Source organism: Coturnix japonica, chromosome 4 (assembly GCF_054131305.1).
Source record: "Coturnix japonica strain WE chromosome 4, WE-NBRP24, whole genome shotgun sequence".
In the NCBI taxonomy this organism is placed as follows: domain Eukaryota; kingdom Metazoa; phylum Chordata; class Aves; order Galliformes; family Phasianidae; genus Coturnix; species Coturnix japonica.
This window is the reverse complement of record NC_140666.1, coordinates 14,807,809-14,832,295: the sequence shown is the minus strand read 5'-3', so window position 1 is coordinate 14,832,295 and position 24,487 is coordinate 14,807,809. Positions and strand designations below refer to the sequence as shown.

Sequence of the window (24,487 nt, the reverse complement as noted above, 5' to 3'; positions counted from 1 at the left end):
ATAGACAAATGGCTAATTGGATCTCATGTATTAAGGAAAGTGGGAAGTTCCTTGACAAATCAGAATGCTAGTTTTTAACTTCATTTTTTAATATATATTATGTTTTTATTAGCATAAGTATACATATATAAACAAATAGGAGTCACTTTTGCAAAGAAAGCCATGGTGTACTGAATGTATATAAATAAAATCACTGTCCAATATCAGGACATCTTTACAACTTTAAACTTTACACCTACACTCTGAAATTCAAAGCTCCACCAATGGCTCTCCTGAATCCTCAATTTAGACACACAGCTTGTGGTGATAAGAAAAAGATGCTTGTATAACTAAGTTCAAGGAAGCCTAATTTAAAGATTAATCAGCATTGTGCTCCGATTGTAAAACAGTTTTATTTTTTTGGATACCTGACTTTTTACTCCTACACTTGGTGTGCACAGAAGTATTTCTAAAAACAAAAACAAATAAAACCAACAGCAATTAAAAAAAATAAAAAAAACAAAAAAAAAAAACACACCACTTTGCTTCAAAGTAGTCCTTGTGGATTTCCTGACAGGTATAAAAATGGGCTGAAAAAAACCCTGTCAGCAGATGCTTACTCACATTTCTAAGGATGATATTTACACTGCTGACCCTAAATGCTTCCAAATAATCATAGCTATTATTGTTCCATAACACTGTCTTTTTTTAAAGTATGAGAAAAAAAAAGCCTCATACTTAAAAAAAAAAATGGGTTAAACTACAATCTGACCTAAATTATTCCCATCGCACCTCAGTTGTCCAGCTGCTGAGAAAATTATCTGCTTTAGCAATACAAGCTACTCACATATCACCCTAGTTAAAATTAGAATATTTTTATATTTTAACAGTAGAATGCTTTGGAAAAGTGAAAAGAATGTCAAAGAAAATCTGAAAGCCACTGCTGGAATTAGTTCAAAGGCAGCTGAATGAGAATTAAAACTCAGCAGTGTATTTTCTGAGAGTTTTCTTCAACCAAGTAAAAGAGAAAATAATACACATTCCTGTCCTACCAACAGAAGTCCTCAATGTCCCAAAAATTCCTTAACAGTTGGAAAAGTGTTATGGGAAGTGATATAAGAAACTTCAGTGGAGTAAACTGATCACAACTGAGTACCTAAAGAGATAACTTTGAAAAGTATTACCACAGCAGAATCATTCCAGAATTTCTGAAGGTGCTAGCAGTGCCTAAAAAGACCCAGTTGGGAAGTAGGAAAAATCACAGTAAGTGGTTCTGTACTCATCAGATGGAAATCCTGGTCAAGTATCCCTTTTCTTCTTTCAAATGTCTATTCTGAATGAGGCTGTGAGCTACTGTGTAGAGATTGCTCCGAATCACTCAGAGCCACTCTCACTTCTATGCCTGACTGGAGTACAATGAGTTTGGATTATGCTGTTTTAAATTATCACCCATTTGAAGTAATTTTCTTTATAAAACAAGATTAAAATGACTGTAATTCAAAACATTTTACCTCGAATTGATGTGAAAATTGTAGTGTTCATATTATTTCCATTTTTCAATTTGACAAAACATTTCACTCCTTGTATAAGCTTCTCTGTGTTGTCACTATCTTGAGTGAAAATATGCATTTTACTCTGTGCATTTTACTCCTTCCTGATGTGCCTTATTTTTTAACACTACTTATTTAACTTTATTAAAGAATGTCTTTACATATCCTATGGTGGTACCTAGGGAAAATATAAACAGATTTAGGAGGTTTGCTTACCTCCTTTCTACCCTTCACAATAACAGTTTATAACTTCATACTGTTAAAATTTGTTCTCTGGTTTTTCCACGTGCCTGCTGGTTAGATAAGTGCTGATCATAAAGCAAAAAGAGAGTCTGTAGTTCTAGCCTGAAGGAATTGAAACTCAGATTGCAGTGGTTTTTATTTACATGAAAATTCTTTTCCATTGTTTTCATTATAATATCACAGTAGAAGTTTCTTTCTTGTGTCTTTCTTTGAGGTTTCACATCTGAACAAACCATTTAGGGGAAGAGTATCATCTCTTTCTCAGAATTTTAGTTCCCAGACAGGCAGCCCCATCTATGATTGTTTTCAAAATATGCTGAATTCTGAGGTACTGACACGAGTTCCCTACAAATACGGGCATTTATTTCTTCTAACAGAGAATGCTTCATACAGAGTTCTTGTAGTAAAGTTCAGAACAATACTGAAAAGCACTAAAAGCTGAACAACTTGCAGAGGTCCTTGGCTGAATTAATGCCAGTGGGAACTATAACTGTAAAGATCCTGGCTTAAAGAACACAAATGTTCAAATGTACTTAAAATATAAGTCAAGCTGTATTCAACCATAAGTGTAATAGAATGCCAAACCTTATCACTTAAAGTAATAGTAATACGTATGTCAGTTGTCAAACCCTCAGACTCTTGGAGAGAGCTGCTTTTGTGACTAAATCTGTGAAGGATAATTCATTCCTTACTAGGGGGTATGATTTCATGAGCAGAAAGCTCTAACTAGTACATATGTATAGGATAGATTTAAAGTGATTATGGAAATGTCACCGCAGGACAATGCATTATTAGTAGACCCTCATATGTTGAATGCTGTCCCCTTATGTTTGCTGATAATTAAAAGCAGATTGAGATGTCATGGTAAGAATGAGTGCAAAATGTCCCTTTTATCATTTGCAATAACTATGAAATAGTGTTCTTTCTGTATCCTTCAGTGATCGTTCTATTTGTGTAGGTGACAAATGACATCTTTCTCCTTGTAATGTGCCTGCAGGGTTAAATGACTTTATTATTATTAATGAGTCATTGCTCCAGCTGCCCAGAAAGAGGGAGAACAGAAGACATAAGAGATTTAGACCTAAGTAATTACAAGTGTAATTATTACCTTTCAAATTTCATTTTTACAGCAATCACAAAGTTGTTAATCAAACATGGCCCTTTCACATTTTTTGGGAGTCTCTGTTGAAAGGATGAGTAGCTACATGGTTCCACAGAGGGCGATCTGTGGCAGATTGACAAAGTGGTAGTGACAGAAAACTGCTGTGAAAAATTGGGTAGAAAATGCTGTCTAGCTATCAAGGAGCCAGCAATTCAGAGGGTTTTCCAAGAAACAAACCCACCTGGGCTTCAGCCATATGGAGAAGAGTGACGTCTTGGGGAGGACAGAAGCTGCAGGAGGGGGAATCCTTTTGTCCTGTGGAGCTGGGAAATGTCAGAGCTTTACATCTCTTGTCTGCCTTTGCACAAGGTTGTACATTGTGAGGAAGACATTTCACAAGCACAAGTGGTCCGACAAGATGCTGGTCAGTACAGGGGAATGAAAGGGTTTGACTTCCTGATTCTGGAGTAGTTATTTTTAAAATGTTTCTAAAATAATTACTCATAAAATCTCGAAAATCCTCCAAAACAGAATTAGATGGAGCATAAAGCTTGTTCTCCTGTGGTAATGGTAAGGAAATTTAGAAAATGGAAATGAATGTAGATTGTGTTAGGTCATTTTGCAGGTGCAGTTAACTGGAAGTAATGCTGTTTTTCAGAATCATAAGCTGAACATGACATTGTGAAATGAAAAATCTGAGGAAAAGCTTTGGTGAAATGAGAACATTTCCTTTCAGTAATGTCCTTACTGCATAATGTTGGACGAGCAGATATTCTTGTATTTGGAAAAATGTACATGGAAATAAGGAGAGAAAATGGAAACTATTAGTTCCTATACTTTGTACCCCAAAATTTCATTTTAATCAGTGCTGTCACAAAACAGGTGAACTTGAGAAAATAACTTTGATGGAAAACTGCTTTGCCAGAAAAGCTTCAGCCAGCTTTACTTGCATACTGAATTCAAGTAAATAGTTTCAATACTTTTGATCAATCATCAGTATCTAACAGCACTCAAAGAACCAGTATTACACCAGTATTTACATTTGAACATCATGAAAAAATATCTAGAAAACAAAACCTTTTCATGGTTTGTTTTGCATTGTAATAAGGAAAATGTGTTTGTTTGTTTGTTTGTTTTCTTGAATTGCAATTGGAGTCACAGCATAAAAGCCACAGAATATTTGAAGAATGTTGGGGTTTTTGTTTGCTTCTCTACTGGTCTTCTGCTTTAAATTTCTGTTTGCGTAGACCTGAGGGAAGAAAAATGTTTTAAAACACATTTTTATTATCTTCGGATGGCAAATGAAAGATCTGCTCATTGACTTGCTTAGCACCTGTTTGTTCTTTTTTTAATGAATCCCTTTTGAAAATAGAGATTTCATTAATACGTCTGAACTGTGAACAATGGCCAACAATTCTTCAGTTACTTGAAATAATTGCTTAATGTTCTATTTTAGATTATTTTTACTGTAAATTCAATACTATTGAAAATAATAGCTTTTAGAACTTACTGAAAACAGAGCCCCAGTTTGATAAATGCATTGAGAAACTTATTGAAGAAGTGAATTAAGAGTGTAAATACTGAAAACTGAAGCAGAAATGTAGTTATTTTATTCCCCACCTATCCCTTGATGCTGCTGTATGTGAAGTATCTCAAATAGACCTGAAGAGGAGTTTCTCCTTGTCCTCTGTTCATCACCCTACACTCTGATGAGAATGACTCGCTCACCTGATCTCCTTAACACATGAGTGTTAGAATTTATTATTAGAGTAGTATGAGGGTGCACTAATATTTCGATGGAGGTCATTTATCAAGAATAAATGCTACTGACCTTATTCTACCTAGAAATTCTATTCCCTTATCTCTTTGAAGTTCATCTATTTTCCTGTCTCCAAGGATAGATCTTTGTTCTCTAGCCAGGGAACCACAAAAGGTAATTGATTTTTTTTGATTGCACTGTTCACAGCCTAAGCTTAAAGGATGTATTTTCTGCAATTTCCACAGTAAATGAGTTTATGTAGATTTAGTTATTCTTAGTTCTCTTCATGAATTTTCACGCTTTAAGTATTTAGTGATTTATTAAGAAAAATTAAGTAAAACCAACAGAAAAACACTAACCTACTTCTCTGTCCCTGGCTTCTCTCTCTCATACTCCTCTTTCTGCCCCACTCCCCTGGCCTTAAAAAATGAGCAAGATGTAATCTTCCCTGTATACTTAAAGTCCAAGTATTGTAAGCAATAGTTATCTTCTTTTCTGAATCTTTTACATATATACATATGTGTGTGCATGTGTGTGAATATATATATATATATATAAATGCATATGAATGTGATGCATGTGAATATATATATATATTAATGCAAGAATAAAAGTATGAATGAAAAAGGGAGAAAACTTTGGAAAGGTTTAAAGAGAGAAAACAGATGTTATGAATTATCAGTAGAATTGACTACCAATTAAATTTTGTTTTCAAATTATTAGCTTAAAAGGCTGCATTTTGATGAATGCTGTAGAAATAAAACCTCAAGCTCTTTGTATGACATTAATATAGTTGTTGAGGTTTTTTTCTCCCATTTTTTAAGGGGAAAATATAATAATGTACACATTTCACTTGTATAATACACTCTTTTTCCATTCAGTGCCTCTCAAAATAACATTGATACACTACTAAATCCCACAGCAAACCCAACCCACATGCAAAAGCTTCTTCTTATTGAATTAAATGAGAGAACATATCATGTTGAACTGACTCTTGATTAAATAAATAAATGAACTTAAGCAAACACATCTGTATAATTGGTAAGGGCTCCTCATGTGCATTCCTAATGAGGCATCTGGATAAGTATTTGATCACAGAAAAAAAAGGTGATGATACAAATGCTACTCTACAATGTCCAGAGTTGCCCAGTACTGTTTAAATGATTTTTCTGACAATTACCCCCTTTCTAGTTTAACATGTTCAACTAGCTTACTTTTTCTAAGGTAACAGACATATATAACATATATAGAAATATAAAACTAGCTTTTATAAATGAATACACATATTTGGGCAGCAAGGCCTTAGAAACATCGTCATATTAGAGAGTACTTAGTGATATAAGCAATGTACTTATAGCTTCAGACTCTCTACAAATGCTTGTGGATATACTAACATTATTATACTTTCTATTCTTGGATCACTCTAAAAAATGGCTTGATGAGAGAAGCTCATCTTGCAGAGAATGATACAAGGTTTTCACTGCATTCAATACTGCTGAGATTGCCGAAGTGAGCAGTCATGTGTCACTTAGTTGTGGGCTGGGGTCAGCCCACCACATTAAGATAAAAACAATACTTAGGAGACAGTTATACTGAGATGATAATTGCTGGGTAGCTACATCTTTCTATAGACTCTACTTTTCCTTCCTGCAAACAATAATTTAATCTTTAGAGGCTTAGAATGTAGCTTGACACATCAAGAGGAAGAAAAAATTTGCTGTGTTATAAATGTCTTACAGAAAACTCATATTGAATGTGTTTCCTCTTCCAGGGGCCAGATGAAAAATCACAGCTGAAACTCTTTTTCATCCAGAATATATTTTTTTTGCAGGATATTGGGTTTACTGCAGAAACTTTACATCAGTGGAAAAGCTTGATGTATACCACTGAAGATGCATGTGTGGGGGAAGAGATACAGATTTCATTCTTTGTCTCCAGGTCGAAGGTTATTGCTGGAGGATAAACTATTCTTCACTGCATAGTTTCACCTTATCTAATTGATTTGCATTTAAATTTATATTCTGTGTTAAATAATGAACTCTGTATTAATAATTAAAAAGCTTCAGCACAAATGTGAAGCAGTTAATTAAATATTAAATAAAGCACATTGTATTACTCACTATTTTAATCAATAGACTAGATTTTAGGCCATTCATTATAGATGTTCATTATACTTTACAAGTTATGGTTAAAATTCTCATTGATAACTTAATATAAGAAACATATCTCTTTTACAAATTAGCATATTTGTTTTGCTGTAAACAAGGCCCATACATTAAAGATCAATGATACAGTTGGGCTGCTGAAAGAAGAGGGGTCAATACCGTGCACTCTGCAATATTCTCACATGCATGTTCATGAGCACTAAGCAAAAGAGCTTGCAGGTGTTTGAGGAGCTTGGTTGTTGGTTTCTTTTTTTTCAGGAGCTTATTTTTTTTAGTGAAATATCTTTCAGTGGAAAACAGCAATTACTGAAACCAAACTTTTTACAAGACTGTTGCTTTTAAACAATTTCTTGGTTTTGATTAATACAAGATTGGAATTCCAGTCAGAATAACAATGAGAAGCTTAATGAAAGAGTAATGTGCCTTGGTTTTTATTTTTTTCTTCTAAGGCTATTATTTGTGAAGGAAAGATTCACTTCACTTCACAAGCGTAGTTAATTATACAGGAATTACCATATGTTCCGTCTTTTTGCCCTGATTCATCCTCCATTCTCTCTCTGTCTTCTTCTTCGCCAACTTTCCCCAGCCATCTTTGATAGTGTTTCTTAGACTAGTTGAAGCCAGATGCATAATACTCACATTTCATACCAATGGGATTTTATAATAAAAAGCTTCACTTGGGGAGGCTTCTAGGATTAAATTCAAATTAAAAACATGGATGTTAGGATGTAGCTGTGATGGAACAGAAGAAGAGCTTATTCTAGCATGGTATCCAGCACAGCATGGCCACACAGAAATATGTTATTTCCAGCATGCCTCTTGCTTTCATATTCAGAATGTCTGGAGAATCAGCCTGTGTGATCTAACATGGGATCTGTGTTGAAGGCTGAAGAGTAAAGGCAGTAGTGCGTCCTACTTGTTCCTTGAATAAAAAGGTTGAAAGGCTAAAACTTCAGTAATTTATTTAGTTGCTGAGATATCTAAGGGAAATAAAATATTCATAGGAAGCTTCTCCTAAAGGGATTCTATTATAAAAGCTAAAAAAGGTATATTATAACAGCAATTATTTAGGGTTTCTACATTCAAGCTTTTTCCTCCTGAACTTATTGAAACAGCCCAGTTTGTACTAACAAACTATTCTGCCCTCCCTTTCTTATTGTTAATGTCATTTTAGTTCTCTTAATATAGCAGAGACTGCTAAATGATGTTGCCCAAGTGGCAGCTTTCGGTCACCAGGGTAATTCTAGGCTATTATTTCCCTATACTATGCTTGAATTCTTGCTTAGATTGAGTACCACATTTAGTACATACACATGGGCAAAAGAAGGAGGGGGAGAAGGGAAGGGGGAGAGTGCAGGAGGGAACACAACCCATTCCTTAGGAGCCATTGGCTGAGAAGAGCAGTATAAGATTGTCATCTTCATCACTCTGGTGAGTTCCTGCTGAGCAGAGAGCACTGAAAGTGCAATGGGAGCTGTTTAATATGAAACGCTTCAGTAAATGAGAGGCACTTCTGGATGCTGACAGAATAGCATTGGCACTGTAAGCCATGTATTCATATATGTGCTGTGTTGTGAAAATATGAAAAATAGCTCAGCAATGGCATAATTATGGGCAATTTGCTTAATTGCTTGCTAATTGTTGCTTGCTTTATTATGAAACAAGAGTGCTCTAAATGCAACAGTGGATGGTTTGCATCCAAAATGTATCATATTCAATACTGGCTTTTCATTAAGACTTCAGCATTAAATTCAAGCACTCTTATCTACATTCCATTTTAAAATTTTTCCTAATTTTTTTAATTATTTTTGAAAATTTAAAATATAATTTATAATCTCCTAAGCCTAGAATGTGAGGACTTTGCTAATGAAAATTTACCAATTTCTTTTGATTTTTATTACATTTAACATGGATAAAGTTGGGGATATTTCAAGGATTCTCAAGAAGCTCACACTGTTGATTGGTCAGCTTTAAGAACGTGCAGCTCCTTCTTAAAATGTGTTAAGAAATCTTTCAGGGGAGATGTGCAATTCTTAAAGTTTGGCCTAAACTTCAGACCAGATATCTTTAAAAGTCCCTTCTAACTTAAGCCTGTGTGATTCCGTGATGCAAATGATGAAGCAGTACACCTTCTGTGTGGAGTGGTTACATGGGCATAGGGGTAGAAAAGAAAGTGTATCTTGTATACGGCAATGTGCATAGCATTATGAGAATGCTGGTAACAGTCGTATTGACAACTTGTCTTCCTTTGAGAATTCTCTATGAGGAAGAGTCTTAAACTTCCAATATTGTGCTGGAAGCAACAAAGTATGCAGCATTATGCTATGTATTTTGTGGGCTGATCGTGCAAGAAGCATTGTAGAATTCTTCAGCTTTACTTCATATGTAAGAATACTCAGGATTTGTATTGTCTATACCATATATGGACTTGATAACCATAGAAAGGTACAGCTGAAAACAAATATAAAGCTATCAAGTAGTATTTTTTATAGTTGCTTTTACTGAAGGATAGCTACCTGACTAAGTTGAAACTCAATGTTTTAAGTGAAAATAATTATTCTTACTGAAGAGTGTTTTGACCTATAAATGATAAAGACTGCGGAACAATGAAGAAAGCCTTTTAACTATTGTGCTTTTAGTTATACTTGACAGTTCTGATCTAAACATTTCATAAGAACTGACAGACATTTTCTTTAAAAACGTTCTTAGTTCTGAGGCAGACAGATTAAATAACAGCTTCATTCCTAAAACAATCTGGAGTTCAAACAACACTGGCAAATTCACATGTGTATGAGTGTGATCTGTTGGATGAATTAAAAATTCTTTCATACTACTTGTATGTCGTGGTTGATGATTCTCTTACTTGAGAAGACATTACTAGACACTGAATTTCAGTACACTGAATTTCAGTACAGAAAACCGCTGTCTCTTCTGAAAATACTCGGAGATAGCAAAAATCTTCTTTATATTGATTGTTAGATGCAGACTACACAGATTTTTCTTAACAGAATACTTGTGGGACTGGAAGAATAATTACCTATATTACCAATTTTGAATGAGAGGAAGACTCAAAAGTTTTTCTTTTCACCTACATTTAACAGTGACTTGCAGGAAGTAATGTTATGAACAGCTGCCTGCATTAAAAGATTCAAAGCAAAATGAAGCTTTAAGAATAGCATCTAGAAAATGCAGTGGTCAGTTTACACAGCATTGGGTAAAAGGCCTTTTGAGCACTGTACCTGACACTAGCCCAGCAGTGCTTGCATTTCTCCTCATGTGGCCCTCTGGGATGCTCTGTGGAGTCAGCCTGACTCCCTCCTTTTAAGTAAGCAGCAAATGGTGGAGGTGAAGCCAGTCTCAGTGCTGGTTACACTGACCTCTTTTCAAGTTGGTAATAGAATATTTGGAAATCAGCAGCATTGTATTGTAAGTTGGCATTAATAATTAGCAGTATACTATACTGCTGATGAAAAGCCCTTTGCTTTGATAAAATAGGGAATTGTTAAAAATAAAACTTTTATAACTAAAGCAAGCGTGGTTTAGGTGGCAATAAACTGCCAGGGCCAGGCAGCAGGTGAAAAAGATTTCAAGTGCTAATGAAGAAGGAGAATGATATCTTAGGGAAGTGGAGACCGAATTTGAAGGACTGAATGAATCTACATTTCATAGGCTAGAAGAACAACTGAAAAAGATAATGTCTGGTGAATATTCATGAAGAAAAATATCTCATGTTTTGTGCTGGCTTGTTGAAAAACAAAATTATGTTCCAATGGTCATTTTTACTTCATTGTGCTAAAAAATACTGCTGGTTTTATTTATTTATTTTTAATTCATGCCAAAGAGGCACTGTTTTGCATCCCGATTATCCTTGCTAGTAGTTTTTATTGCAGCAGATCAGTTGCTGAGATTTTCTAAGATTCCTTTAAATGCAAATAGTGAGGACCTTGCCTGACTCAATATATGCATTGTCACACTCTTAGTTAATTTGGTTTCCTGCAGCATACCCAGTCTCCTAAAAACTGCCTCGGGGCTGCACTATATTGCTATGGCCTATATGCAGATGATTTAAATTAAAAACAAAACAAAACTCTTCTATTCATTTTATAAAACATGCTTTCCTTTTGAAGTTATTGTAGAAGTTGATATTTTTTCTTTCTTTTAAATAAGTGCCGTACATTATAAACAAAACTTGACTGTTACTGTTGGAAAAAAATGAGCCAGGCATCATAGAGAAGTGTAGTTGAATGTGCTAAATACTTTTTTACTTCCTGTTCTCTTGCCGCACAGCAGAGCTGCTCAGCAAAAAATGGAAGTAATTCTTCCAAATTAATGAGAACTGTATATTTTGCATGTCATAATTATAAGTTGTGATGAAAAATATAATTATTTTGACAGTCAAGATTACATCTTACAAATACCTACACTGAAAGATTGTGATTGCTACAAAGAATTTATCCTCTTAACAGTCTTCCAGTGCAGGATTGTTATGTAATTAAACTCAAACCCCAAAGCTAAAATAATCTGTAGTCATATCATAGGATTTTGCCCACAGATGTACTAATGAGTTGAATTTTTTCATGATATTTTTTTTTGCTAAAACTAAAACTCATACGAATCCTTTATTGAGATAATAAGTGAGACTGTCATCTTGAGAACATTGTTCTTTGCTTTCTAGCATGTTCCAAGTCTACAAGCAGTCTGGCAACTCAAGACACAAAATTACTGTCATACTGATCTGTCAAGATTGTGTCAAGAATGCTTTTTAAATGACCTTCTATTTCTGTAGTTGCCTTGTCTAAAGCTTAAATGTAATGATTTTATTGCCAAATGCTGATTTTAATTGTTTATTTTTTTATTATTTTTTTTTTCATTTGAGCTTTAGATAATACTGCAAGTATTGTAACCACTTGCTATGGAGAGCTAGTAATGCATAAGAATTATTATTTGCAGAAAAATAACTGTATTTTTCCAGCTTAACTAATTAAAAGAATTTCAAGTGATGTTAGAAAGTCTTGAAACAAAAGGAATGCTGAGGGATTGAGTATCAAAAATGTTTTGTTAATAAATGCAAAAATATCAGTTTCTGCATAAGTCAGGGGTTACTCAACACTCAGTCAAGGATGTACCTGATTTCTGTGAATTGCCTTGATCAGAAGAGAAGCAAACCCGGATAATTAAAGAGCTTAAAGAGCTTGTATATACTCAGATTTATGTCTCTAATAGCACATAGTAGGACACAGAGAGATTAGACTAATCTAGCAGTAGTAACTTTTTTTGAGTGAACTGCTTTCTCTACTGAATTATTTCCATATTTATATATCCCACTACCCATCAAAACTGGATTAGTATTTCAACAGTAAGGTGCCAAAGCTTTGTCAGGATTACATTCAAACATATGGAGACAAAATGACAGGAGACATGTCGAAATGCTAATAATAGGGCAAAACAACATTTATAAACAATCATCTCCCTACCAGGCAGACACAATGTTCAGTGTCCTTTATTAGAGATAGATAATGAAGAATATTACATTAATGAAACACGAAACCAACTGACTACTTACAAGTGGTAGACTTAAAAAAAAAAAGATGTTTCCTGTATTTTGGACATCAGCATTATGTATTTTAATGTCTGAAGGAAAAACTAAATCCATTTGTATTTAGATGTAGTATGGAAATATGTACTTATGCTTTGTAGTTTACACAGATTTCAACATTCAAAGTAAAAACAGAACATTAAATTAAAGTACAAATACAGCATCTGTTTACAAACAAAGCTCTAAAGATGAGAGGCTCCTCCTCGGAACTCATATAGTAATAAGTAATTTGTAGCAGCATACTTTCTGTGCTATTTGTGAGCCAGAACCCATTTCTAAAGATTAACTTTGTGAAGCTAGATATTAAAAATGCATACATAGCTTTTATCACAAAAAGGATAGTCTTGAAGTTTTGTGAAACAACACAATAAAGAGAGACTTTTCCTCTCTTTTCATATATTTTAACCCCGTTCATAGTAAGATAATATAAAATTATTATAGATAGTATGAAAAACATTTCAAGGGATGTTTTCTAGAATTTTAATTACATTAATTTAAATGTACACTGCATAGTAAAACCACAATCATTTAAATTGATCAAGATTGTTAATGTATTGAAAATTATGTGCTTCTCAGTTAGTACTTTACTTGGCCTTTGAACAAATTATTCCTGTAATCCTTTTCAAGAGCACAAACCTTGAATCTATTCAAGAGCTCTGGTTCGATTACTTGTAAACTACAGAGGTTACAGCTTTTCTTGCTATTGCCCTTTGATTTTGTTCAGGTTTTCCAGTATTGAATGCATCAAGAAATCAATTGTTTTTAAAATAACTGTAATGCTGTCTTTCATTCTTAAAGTTCCTTTGAAACCAATGTACCACCTTTGACTGTGTATCCAAATTAAATTCGTTTTTTTCCTTAAACAGAGAGAAAAAAAAAAATAATCCAGCGTTAAGAGCATAGTTTTAAAATCTACTTTTATTTTTTTTATTTTTTTTTCATGAATGCAAATATATATTATTGTAATACTAGAGTATTGTAAAGCTTTTATCTTTATTATTAAAGGGACAGTTTTAGAAAGTTAAAACATAAGTAGACCGTCTAAGGACTTTAGTTACTTGGGCTGTAGTGGAGTAATTATTTGTTGTTAATATGCTAATGTTTCTTCTTGATGCTTGCCAATGACGCCACTGTGGGCCTCCACATTGAAAGCATCTGCATGTTCAGTTAAGTCGCGTGACTGCAGGTATTTTCTTTCCAAAGTGTGTCCTTTGTTGTAGCACTGGGATGGTTTTCTTAACCTTCATTCCCTACGTACATCATTGTGCAAATCTTTTGATAATTTCTTATCTTTTTCTGTCCTCCCAGCTATCGAAGTCAATCTCCAGAAAGCACTGGCTGAGGCCTCTGAAACCTGCACGCAGGAGTGTCTCATCCTGGGCCACTCTGACAACTGCTGGATGCCACCTTCTTTGACACAGTATCAACAATCCAACACAACTTTGCCATCATTTGGCTTCCAGCAAAGCTGGGGCCGAGGAGCCAGATCTGACGGACGGCACACTCTTGGGAGGCCCCTTCCAAAGGATGACACTGACAAAGGCCAAGGTGGGCCCAGGCCACAGTTCTACAACAGCTGTGAGAGACACTGCACCAGTGAAGATCCTGTCAAAGTCATCCCTCTGGCAAACTTTGCCATGTCCCACCAGGCAGCAGTGTCTGGGAATAGCACTACGTTTATCCATGAGCACCAGCTATAAATGCATATCTGACAAATCAGCTATTTCAGGCTTTAAGGTGTTACTGTATATAGTCACAGCCTAACACTGTTCTTAGAGCAGATACAAATTTGTTAGGCTTGTGAATACTTATGTATATAGAATCCTAAATTTGAACTTGAAAAGCTAAAACCTTAGGATGTAGTTAAAGAAAATTCGCCACAATTCTTGGTAAAATATATAAAATGGAGAAGAAACCTCATAGTCCAGAGCCAGTCAAAAGAAAACCATAAAAACCTGCTCATTTTCTTATATGGGTCTATATAGTGCCAATATCTGCTAGCAGGTCTTCCTCCCTGTTGAAAGCAATTTCTTAATACATCTTAGGAAACATTGCAGTAACATAACTTATCAATTTTTTTATTTTTTTTTTCTGTCTTCATTGTTATAATTTATAGGGTATTCATAGATTTCATATTCCATTTACTTAGCAATAGAGATCAAGTGGTTAATTTCTTTTTTGGTTACCTTACACCATATAAAATAATTTACTTAGGAAGGATGGTGTACATTTCTACCAAAATTTACTTTCCATGTAATGGAGAAGGAGAATATACTCAAAGACATGACCACTGTGTATGATTTTAATTTTCAGTGGTTGAATCTACAGGTATTTATTCTTTGAAAGAATGCAGTAGAAAAAATAGAAACCTCTTAACTAGGCTTTTCTGTGTGAAATAGACAACAGGACAGGATGCAATATAGATCCAAAAATATTACAGGTTTTTTTTTTTCTAAGATTTTCCTCTCTACACTAATAAAAGCGACAGTATAATGCATATGCTTTTCAAGCTATAAGTCTAATTTTTATTTTTATTTTTATCTTGCAGAGCTTGCTTTGGCTACTGTTCCTGTTAGCTGAAAATTACATGGGCACTGCTGAAATCAGTAGGGAACTGGGGTAGTTTTTTTGGCTGATGTCTTATTGTGGCTTTAAGCTACTGGTATTTAAAATAATATTATAGTGATGTATATGTTTGTTTTACAGCTATAATCAATCACCTATTGCAAGTATTCAGTAAAAGGTTAGTGATAATATTAGTTACTTCACCCCAAACTTATAAGATAAAGGAGTAGTTGTCATTGTAAGTTAGTTTATTTTTAGAGAATCACTGACATTTCTCAGCAAAGAAAGAGGAATCCGGGTAATGAGTGCTGGTAATTACGAACACACCCCAGTCTGATTATTTGACAAAGTCTCAGGATGATTCTCTGTAAAGATCAGGATTATTTTTTTCTGTGTTTTGTGTACTGAATGATATAATAGTAGCAGAAATCAAACCAGTAAATTCTGTAGTGGATAAAATGCAGATTCCTTTCTTCAATGAAAAAAATAAAAATAAAAAACACCACATTTTCCTTTTAGTATTTTGTTGCTGTTTAGCCATCATTGTTTACAGCGTGTACATACCAATATCTTTTTCCTTAACAATCTACATAACTTTGTTTAGCTTTATTACAACATTAAATGAGACAATTGAAGTTGCACGGAGGGAAATTTGAAAGTGTACGAATATTTCCTATGAATAGAATTCTATGTAAGCTTCATATTGTAACTTAAGTGTAACATAAAAATAAACTTTAAAAATGAAACACAACCAACGGTGTGTAAAAATGCTGTAATATTAGCTGCTTGTAAAATTTACAGAAGTTCAAGTTGTTGAGGGTTTCCAATGAATGCTAAAAGAGCTTCTATTATGTGCCCAGCAGGTATAAGTAGCTTTATATATTGTTGTCCCCACTGTAAATCTATTCAAATCACATTTACATCTTATGTGCAAAATAATAATTAAAAAAAAAAATTAAAAAAAAAATAATAAAAAAAAAGTATCGCTTTTAATCTACTGATAGGGTTTAATTAATAAACATCAGATTATCCGACGATGTACTTCTGGGTTTTTTGTTTGTTTGTTTGTTTGTTTTTTTGTCAATGTAGTTTTCAGTAATGTTTAGAAAAGATGTGTCACTCTGCTTTCCGGTTGCATGTAAATCCTAGGGGGAAAAAAATAACAGTCCTTTGGCTACTGACGCACAATGGTTGACACAGCTCATTTTCAGTTGCAGGACAACTAAAAATTTGACAAATTAATTTACACATAATATATACAGAGCCATTTGTTGTTTGCTTTGGAGACATCATAGTTAGAAAAATCCAGCAGTCCTTTCCAGGGGTATACAAAAAAGCTTATCTGTAGTTTACACAGCCTTACCAAACACATTAATTGTGCAAATTTAGAATAAGGCTGGCATATAATACTTCCTATTGTAAGTAGAGGACTTTAGTTTTTATTGTAGAAGTCTGCTATACCAAGTGTGTATAGAATTGGCAGCTGCATTTGAAAACTCATTTTTTTCCTCTCAGCATGTTCTTCCTAACAGAATATTGTAAGTGAAATTTATTGGCAAAGCAATCCATTCCTACAGTTTTGCTGTTTTCATAGGAAAAGATAAAGACTCTGGAATTATAGTTTTTTCAGAGGCAGAAGAACAAAAGCAAACAAACAAAAAGTTCAGCAAATTACTTCTAAAAAGAAAACAAACAAACCAAAACAAAATCCAACAAAACAAATGAACAAAATCCAACAAAAACCCCAAGAACAGCTGCTTAAACAAGAAGAACTGTAAAGATGAATCTGATAATAGGAAGTGTTAAATGTCATATCCAGGAAAATGTGTTACGTTATTGTGAAATTCCATCATCATGACATAAAGCACTTAACTGTAAATACATACTGTATCAGGAGTTAAATGTTGCTTTCATTTTTACATGTTATATATCTAATATATAAAATTATGCATTGGAGGAAACATTCTTTTTCTAAGAACTGTTCAAGTGTCATGTCAGTATCCAGAGGAATAATGTTACTATAGACTCATTACACATCTTGCCATATATACAAGTAAGTTATCTAGTGCATAGGCTGTATATTTTTTGTGTAATTTTTTTAGTCACTTAACTTATTTTATCTTACTTGTGTGAAATTGTGAAGAAAACAAACCTATATACAATATACAGTAAAATGGTAGTTACATGATTAGATTTGTTTCATACAATGTAAGAATAAAGGAAAACCTTTGCCTTCAAAGTAATGTGTCACACAGTCTAGCCTAGATTTTCTTTTCCAAACTCAGTACATGCTTCTTGCACTTCCAACTACTGCATTGAGAACATAAGTGGTAGCAGCAGAAAGAGAGATCATTTATTGATGATGTAAAATAGTCAAGTGTAAAAAAAAAGAGATGAAGTCAAACTGTTCATAGTTAAAAATTAAAATAATAATAATAATAATAAAGCCGGTTCTTTGTTTTCCTAAACTGTGCTGCATAAGTTAATTCTTAAGGAAGAATATTTAGGCCTGTCAACTTGGCCAAACAGGCTACGGAGCACCTGCTCTCAGGGGTATGAGCTAGTCAGATGCAGGTCATTTAGCTAATTATCATGGCAGTGAGCTGGTGCTAATAGGACCTGAGGGCTTAAGAGTGTTAGCATGATAGCTTGGTTGAGGCAAAGTTAGTTATGTGGTTTTGAATGTAGCCAGGTCTTTTTATTTTATTTTATATTTTTTTTTGTCTGGCACAGGAATGGAGGCTTGTAGCTACTTTGTGTCAGGTATTTATGTACCCTGTGTATGTAGATATGTGGGTTTTCAAGTTTGATTGGTTAGTTTTTGGTTTCCCCCTCCCCCCCCAGCCAGGAGATGCAATAGGTTGCTCTGTTGTGTTCCAGGCAAACTCTAATCCAGTTAGGAGCCATGGCAGCCTCAAATTATCATTGTTATGCCCACTTCTTGCATGTTTGAGCAAGACAGTTGACTTAAAGAATTCAGGCATTAATGGTTGATTAATGCAAGGTTGTTTAATTCAAGCTTATAAAGTTTGAGAAATCTTGATCATTTACACTTGATTTTGTTCTAAACAATTCTAGTTCAAGTTTTGCTTTTGCAGCTTTAAAGCTACTCCTTTTTAAATAATCATTTATTACATGATTACACTGCAGTTTACTACCATTATTTAATTAGATAAGTATAAAGGGAGGGATTGGTTTGTGCAGACACAGAGCAAAGTTGAAGGCAAAGATTTTATTTGGTATATGTAGGAAAACTGTGTATAACATGTTATCCCTAGTGAAGAAAAGAGACTGAAAATTTCTTGTAAATATCTGGGTTTGTATTTCTGGGAAATATCCCTGCTCTATGGCATACTACAGGATCTGAGAGTGAGCAGTGTATGTCTGTGTATTGAAGCAGCCCTAACCATGCTTTACAAATTGTGCAGCTGGACACCATATATCATTGTCCAGCAGCTTGTAAAGTCCAGTAAATTTGCAGTAGTTCTATTTCAGGTTTCTGTACAGCATGTTGTCTTGTTAATTACAATGTTTATTAATAAACTAGATCCACAAAAGCAGTTTTCTCCTTTGCACTGTCTTCTTTGAGTTTCTGAAATACAGATTTTATTTTTTATAGGTACTCCTCCACCTATCCTTCCTTCATTCCCTATTTCCCATAACTCATTTCTTTGTGAACCCCCAGAATGTGAAGGAGAAGTGAACTTAGCTTGCAGTTGCTTCACAGAAGTGAGCAGCAAGCTTTTGATAGGCAATGGAAATATTCACAATTTAGAGTGTGTAGCAGTCTAGCTTTCTACTATCAGATGTATTTTATGCTTCTCTGTTGCTTCTTTTTGTACAAACCTCCCACCTTCTACTATGCCTCTCTGATATGCTTATTTATGGAAGATCATTACAAGCTGGAGGTTGGAATGTTTATAGGTTTTGTATTGTTAGAACATGAGAAAATGAGCTATTTCTGTTTGAAAGAACATGATTAGTATGTTGTTGTTGAGGTAAAGGGATGAACCTCTCACTATGGATGTCATCTTATGACAGTCAACTAGCAGTCAAATGAAAAACTAAGGAAATAATGTTTCATGCATTTTCTGTATTATTTAGTATTAAAAGAAGAGCTTTTGATAGTTCTCTTGACATCAAGGCAATATCTTATTCTTTGACACATTTATGGAGGAAGAGATTTCTTGTCTTTCTGCTGAACCTCTTTCAAGAAAAGAACATGCTCAGCCTACAAATTAAACTGAAAAACAAACAAACAAAACCCCCCTGCCATATTAGAAGAGAGAAGGCTTCTCTGGCTCGGATCATAAATTCTCAATCAGTAGTGGTTTGGAAGGGCAAACTCAGGAAGCAATGAAACTCGAATTTCACAGAGCTGTTATAAGCCAGTTTTAAGAATAATAGAGCAAGACAGAAATAAGCAGTATCTGAAGATTTGCATAATTTTAGCATTGCTGTGTTGCAAAACTGCAGCAGGATTGCAGAAGTAATGTTCCCTGAGAGTCATCTGTTTGCATTCCTTCCTGTGAGAACACAAGAATACATGGTATGCTTCTCTGGCTGCACTGGAAATAACTGAATCCCAAATATCTGTTGGGTAACTCTATAGGGTGCAGCGTTTTCACCAAAGTGCTGCAGCACTAAGGGCTGATACAGTGTTCAAAAGCCTTTAAGACAGACTCCAAGGCTTCCTGCTAGGAAGTCTTCCTGCGAGGTAATTGCTTGTTAGAATGTACAAAGGGATTTATTTGAAGAAGAACATGGGTTTACCAGTAGCAGGCAATATTAGAGATGTGCTGCCTATGTGATCATTTAGCACTTTCTTTGCCTTTTCTTCACATTTCTTTCAGGTGTGACATTAGAATTGAGCTTCAGTTTGATTGAATAGCAGCTAGCTCCTCCTTAGAATGGGTAAGTATCAAGTAGAAGAAGAAAATGAGCAAGAAGCTACTTTCTAAAGTGAACAAAAAGCAGCTCTCCTCTTTTGTGTGGTGGTGAAAGTCAGACTTTCAGAAGGTACATGTAACTGCACTTGCAAATAACAGGTATTTTTCTACGATGTCATCTTTTTCTTGCATCCAGCATAAAGATAAATCATAACTGCAATAGGTCTGGTGGTATATTTCCATTTTTTATTGTTTTAGTGATTAAAAAAAAGGTATTTTGATGGTGCTTAATTTCGTGCTTAAAGCAGAAGTTCTAATAGTCAGGGCATTTGTTACCTGAAATTTGTCTTCATATTTAGGTCTAAGTATTTATTTTCTTAGAAGTTTAAATATGAAGGTCCCTCCATTTTGGATAGTTTTTGTTTATAACAAAGTCAGAAATTTGAGGTAAGGTAAAGATCTTTGTGATAGCAGCAAAGTTTATTCATTATGGCAATAATGGGTGCACACCCCCTATTGGCAAGGCAGAAATTACATGCCGGACAGCAAAATCCATTCCCGTTATATACCTTAAACCTGACACAGAAAAAATATGTACACCTATAAGAGAGACAGAAATGAGATGTCTGGAAACACTGTACTAGACTTCATCCCATAGCTTAAAACCATCAGTAGTGATATGCTCTAGAGCAGATGAGTAGGATGTGCAATCAAAAATACAATTTCTACATCAACAAAATGAAGTTATTCATTGCTACTGCAGCTGTTACATATGTAGTATAATAGCTGAATAACATAACTAGATTAAACCAAGATACATAGGTTTTAATCTTTATTTAGCTTGGAGTTGTTTTTAGCTATTTAAGATGGTAAGACTGTGCCCAAAAGCTTGTCTAGGTTTTTTGAGTATCAGCTGTTTTATAAATACAATTTCTGCTTCTCTGCTGTGTAGAACAAACTTCAGTGTACAGACATAGGGACTTAAATAAACGGTTGCATAGTTCTCTGGAGGATAATCAAACAGACAAGTTAAAATCAGACTGAAAAAAAATGAAGTGATTGTAAGAGGGTAAGAAAAATGGTGAATATTTTGAATAGGAGAAATGCTATAAAGAAAGAGGCAAGTAGATAAAATGGTCTGTTCAAGAATATCTGTTACCATCAATAGAATTAACATCTTTAGACACTGGCATTAGAATGTGTTTAGGCCTTTTTGCTCCTTTGCAGCAGGTAGACGTATAGGTTCATTTCTAGTGAATACAAAGTATCTCTTCCCATTGCTCTGCAAGAGCTAGTGCTTTCCAGTTATTCTAATGGAATATGGAATATAGAGATTTGAATGTTACAGTTAAATGAGAAAATAAAGGTATGTAACTGATCTACATACAGCTAAACACACTCTCAATTTTATTTTGCTTTTGAAGTTCCTCTTCTATGTATATGGGTCAGATGCCATCGCTGAGCATCTCACTGATTACTATTTATAATCTGAGAATACTCATTATATTATGTAGGTGTGCACAAAGTCAAAGCTGCTTGTCTTGGCAGATACAAGTTGTTTGTTTGTTTTTAATTGCAGCAGAGACATTTAGCACTGTGCTCGCCTGGTAACATGGGAAACAATGCAAGACCTTGGCATCTGAAAAGATAAGACTGTCTGAACTGACTGGCTCATAACAACTATGCTGCAGAAACTGGCAAAGAAAACAAGTCTCTGAAATTCTAAACAAGTATTTTAAAGGCAGCAAAATAATATAAAGGGTTGTATTTGCTGCTTATGTGCTTGAAATAATGTATCACACAGTTATACCCATATATATATATATAAAGGCAGAGCAAAATGCATTTAAAATGCCTTTTTGTTAGTTGAACTTGCAATGGTTACACACAATCGGTCTACTATGATTTTTAAATACTCTTTATCAGATTTCACCCTCTTGAATCACAAATGTATTTTTGTTCATGTAATACTACTGAATATTAAAGAAAAGATCAAATTTTCCTATCTAGAAGCTGTCATTTCAGTCTACAAAAGGCAGTTATTTAAGCCTATTGTTGTTTTGGAAGTACTTGTCTGAAATTCCTTCAAAATATGCTAATAAAATATGCAGAAAAGACCAAGAAAACGCTAATATTGAAGATTTATGCTGTGAAATTTGGGTAAATTTGCATATAATGTTTCCTAAGATACATGAAATGTAATGGAAATTCAGTAATGTTAATAAAGCTTCCTCTACGAAGAACACCTGATGTTTGTAAAGAGAGTACATGACAGTAATTACAATGAAAGTAAATCTAGGCAGTAGGCTAAATAGAAACAAAGATACAAATATATGTACACATTTGCCTATTACATACAGGAAAAAATGTATTTTTCATAATACTTATAATTAGGCACAATACATGAGGCAGACACATCACCCTTGATTGCAGGAATGTGTTTTGTCTAATGGATTTCTAAGCTGGGTTTTGGGAAAAACATACCTGCAAGGATAATTCCTTCAACTCTGAAATTTCAGCATCTGTGTGTACCCAGTTAATGAAGGAAGAAAGTTAGAAAAATAAGATGATATATGACTTTTACATAGCTAAAATCAGATGTTTCTAAAGCCTACATAAAAAGTTGTACTCCGTATCCTAAGTATGAAAATTAGAATGACTGATCAGTGGGAAATAAAACAAATCCAGCTCCCCCTCTTCTTCCACCAAGCAGCGCTACTAAGCTCTTCAGAATAGTTTTTGCTTGCCAGGATGCACCTGGTTGTGTTTTGTCTTTCATGCCAGCTTCCTGTCAGAGGGGTATAGAGAGGCTGACATTTGATGTATGCAAAAGAACAAAGAATAGGTTTTGCATTAAAGCCAAGTTGGCAAATATTTTTGTTTCCTGTGACAAGTTTTGCTTAACTAGCACAAGAGCCAGCCATGCAGAGAAGCGTGCTCCTATAGTGCAAAACAGAATCTATTTAAGAAGGTAAGAACAGTTGCTGGGTTTTCACTTCCCTTTCTTCACTCTTTTGCTAAATGCTGCATTGGCACGTCACTTTCTTTTCTGTGACAAGTCTTTCGGAAAGCTAACAGGGAGCCAACTGTGCTTAGGCATGTGCACCTGTACCATAGAGAAACCAAATGAAAACATTAAATAATGTTTCCTTTTATGCAGGAGAAACATCAACAACAAAAAGATGCTGTAAGGAACGCTTCCACAACACAGAAAAATTGATAGATATGTCTCTTCATGAGAAAATTGTTATGAACTGGGAAGAGGCGTCTTGGTTTTGTTGCTTGTGTGTGCGTGTGTGTGTGTTTACTTGTTTAAGTGCTTATATCTGAGTAACCTCTGGCTGCAAGCAACCAAGAAACAATTGTGTCAGCCTGTCGTCAGCACTGGCTGGTCCCATGACAGAAAGCTTGGAAACAGCACTTTAGTGTGAGGGACATACTGGACTGATCTTGGTGATATCCCTGGGTTTCTCTTTTAATTGGAAACCTCCTGCAACTTGATCATCAATACTGTAACAATCACACAAATCTGGCAATGCCATTTCTAAAAGGAAAAGTGATAAAATGTATTTTCCAGCAAACTCTTTCAGTGTTCAATAGGTCCTTTTATGCATATTTCAACCTCGTTTCTCACTTAGGTTTCACAATTTTGTTCACCTCTTTTCTATGTTTTCCCAATATACTCTCTTTATTGTATTCCAGAGTAATTTACCTGTAATGACGGAAATGAACCTAGAAAATGTAATGGAGTTTTCCTAATCTTCCAAAGTTTGCCTTTGGGTTCAATAATCTTGTAGGTCCCTTGAAGTGACCACAGATCCAGATACACTTCTGGTCTCCCCAGCGAGGGCATTTCTCATGTGCCTGGGCAGGCTGGCAGGGACACCTGGTCAATTAACAATGTTTGCAGCTCACTAAGATCGATCATGTCTCTCAAGAGCCACTACTTTAATATGTCTATGGCATCTCTTCAAAAGAGTTTATACATAAGCATGTTTTTTAACACTTTTTCTCCTCCTTTGAATGTGAGCTTTAAAGTCTTCAGACATTTCATGTGTGATTTATTTTTCACGTGCCCTAATATTACTAGCGGTCCTATGGGATTTTCTTTGGCCTTTGTCCACCTCAATTTTCACACAGTTTTTGAAAATCCAGAGATATTTCACAAAAGTACTTAAAATTGTTCTCCAAACACACACTCATCACGATGAAGACATAGAATATTACTGCCTTTTTGTATCATACTGTATGGAAGTCAGTGCTGCTTTTTTCTGGCATTGCAACCACCTGTTCAACACAGGTTACTCACCCTTCTGCATTATCAAGATTGTATTTTTCCTCCCTGAGAAATAGCAGTTATAATAGACTATTTTCAAAATGACAGTTTAAGTGGCTTCATGGTTCCTTAATCTCTATTCAGAAGTCTTGTCTCCCTGCATATTTTTATTGCTTTCTTTAAAAAGCAGCTTGTGAGAAAGGTAATACATTATTAATGCTACATGTCATCAAATAAAATAAATACTCACTTTTTGAAGAACCTGATCCACTAATCAAGATTAAATGAATGCATCTGAATTATTCAAAGAACCTCAAATAGTGCAACTTGTACTCAAATTGAATATAGTGAGGAGAATATTCA

General features: G+C 34.5%; 1 protein-coding gene across 2 annotated transcripts in view; it reads left to right on the top strand.

The window, feature by feature from the left end:
* PCDH11X (protocadherin 11 X-linked) overlaps positions 1-18,519 on the top strand; it is a 447,910-nt gene extending 429,391 nt beyond the window's left edge. For both annotated transcript variants that reach the window (XM_015860405.3, XM_085544582.1), the window contains one exon: positions 13,703-18,519. In XM_015860405.3, the coding sequence (XP_015715891.1) occupies positions 13,703-14,094 (392 nt within the window). In that variant the 3' untranslated portion in view covers positions 14,095-18,519. The remainder of the gene's footprint in view (positions 1-13,702) is intronic.
* Positions 18,520-24,487: the final 5,968 nt, after the last annotated feature.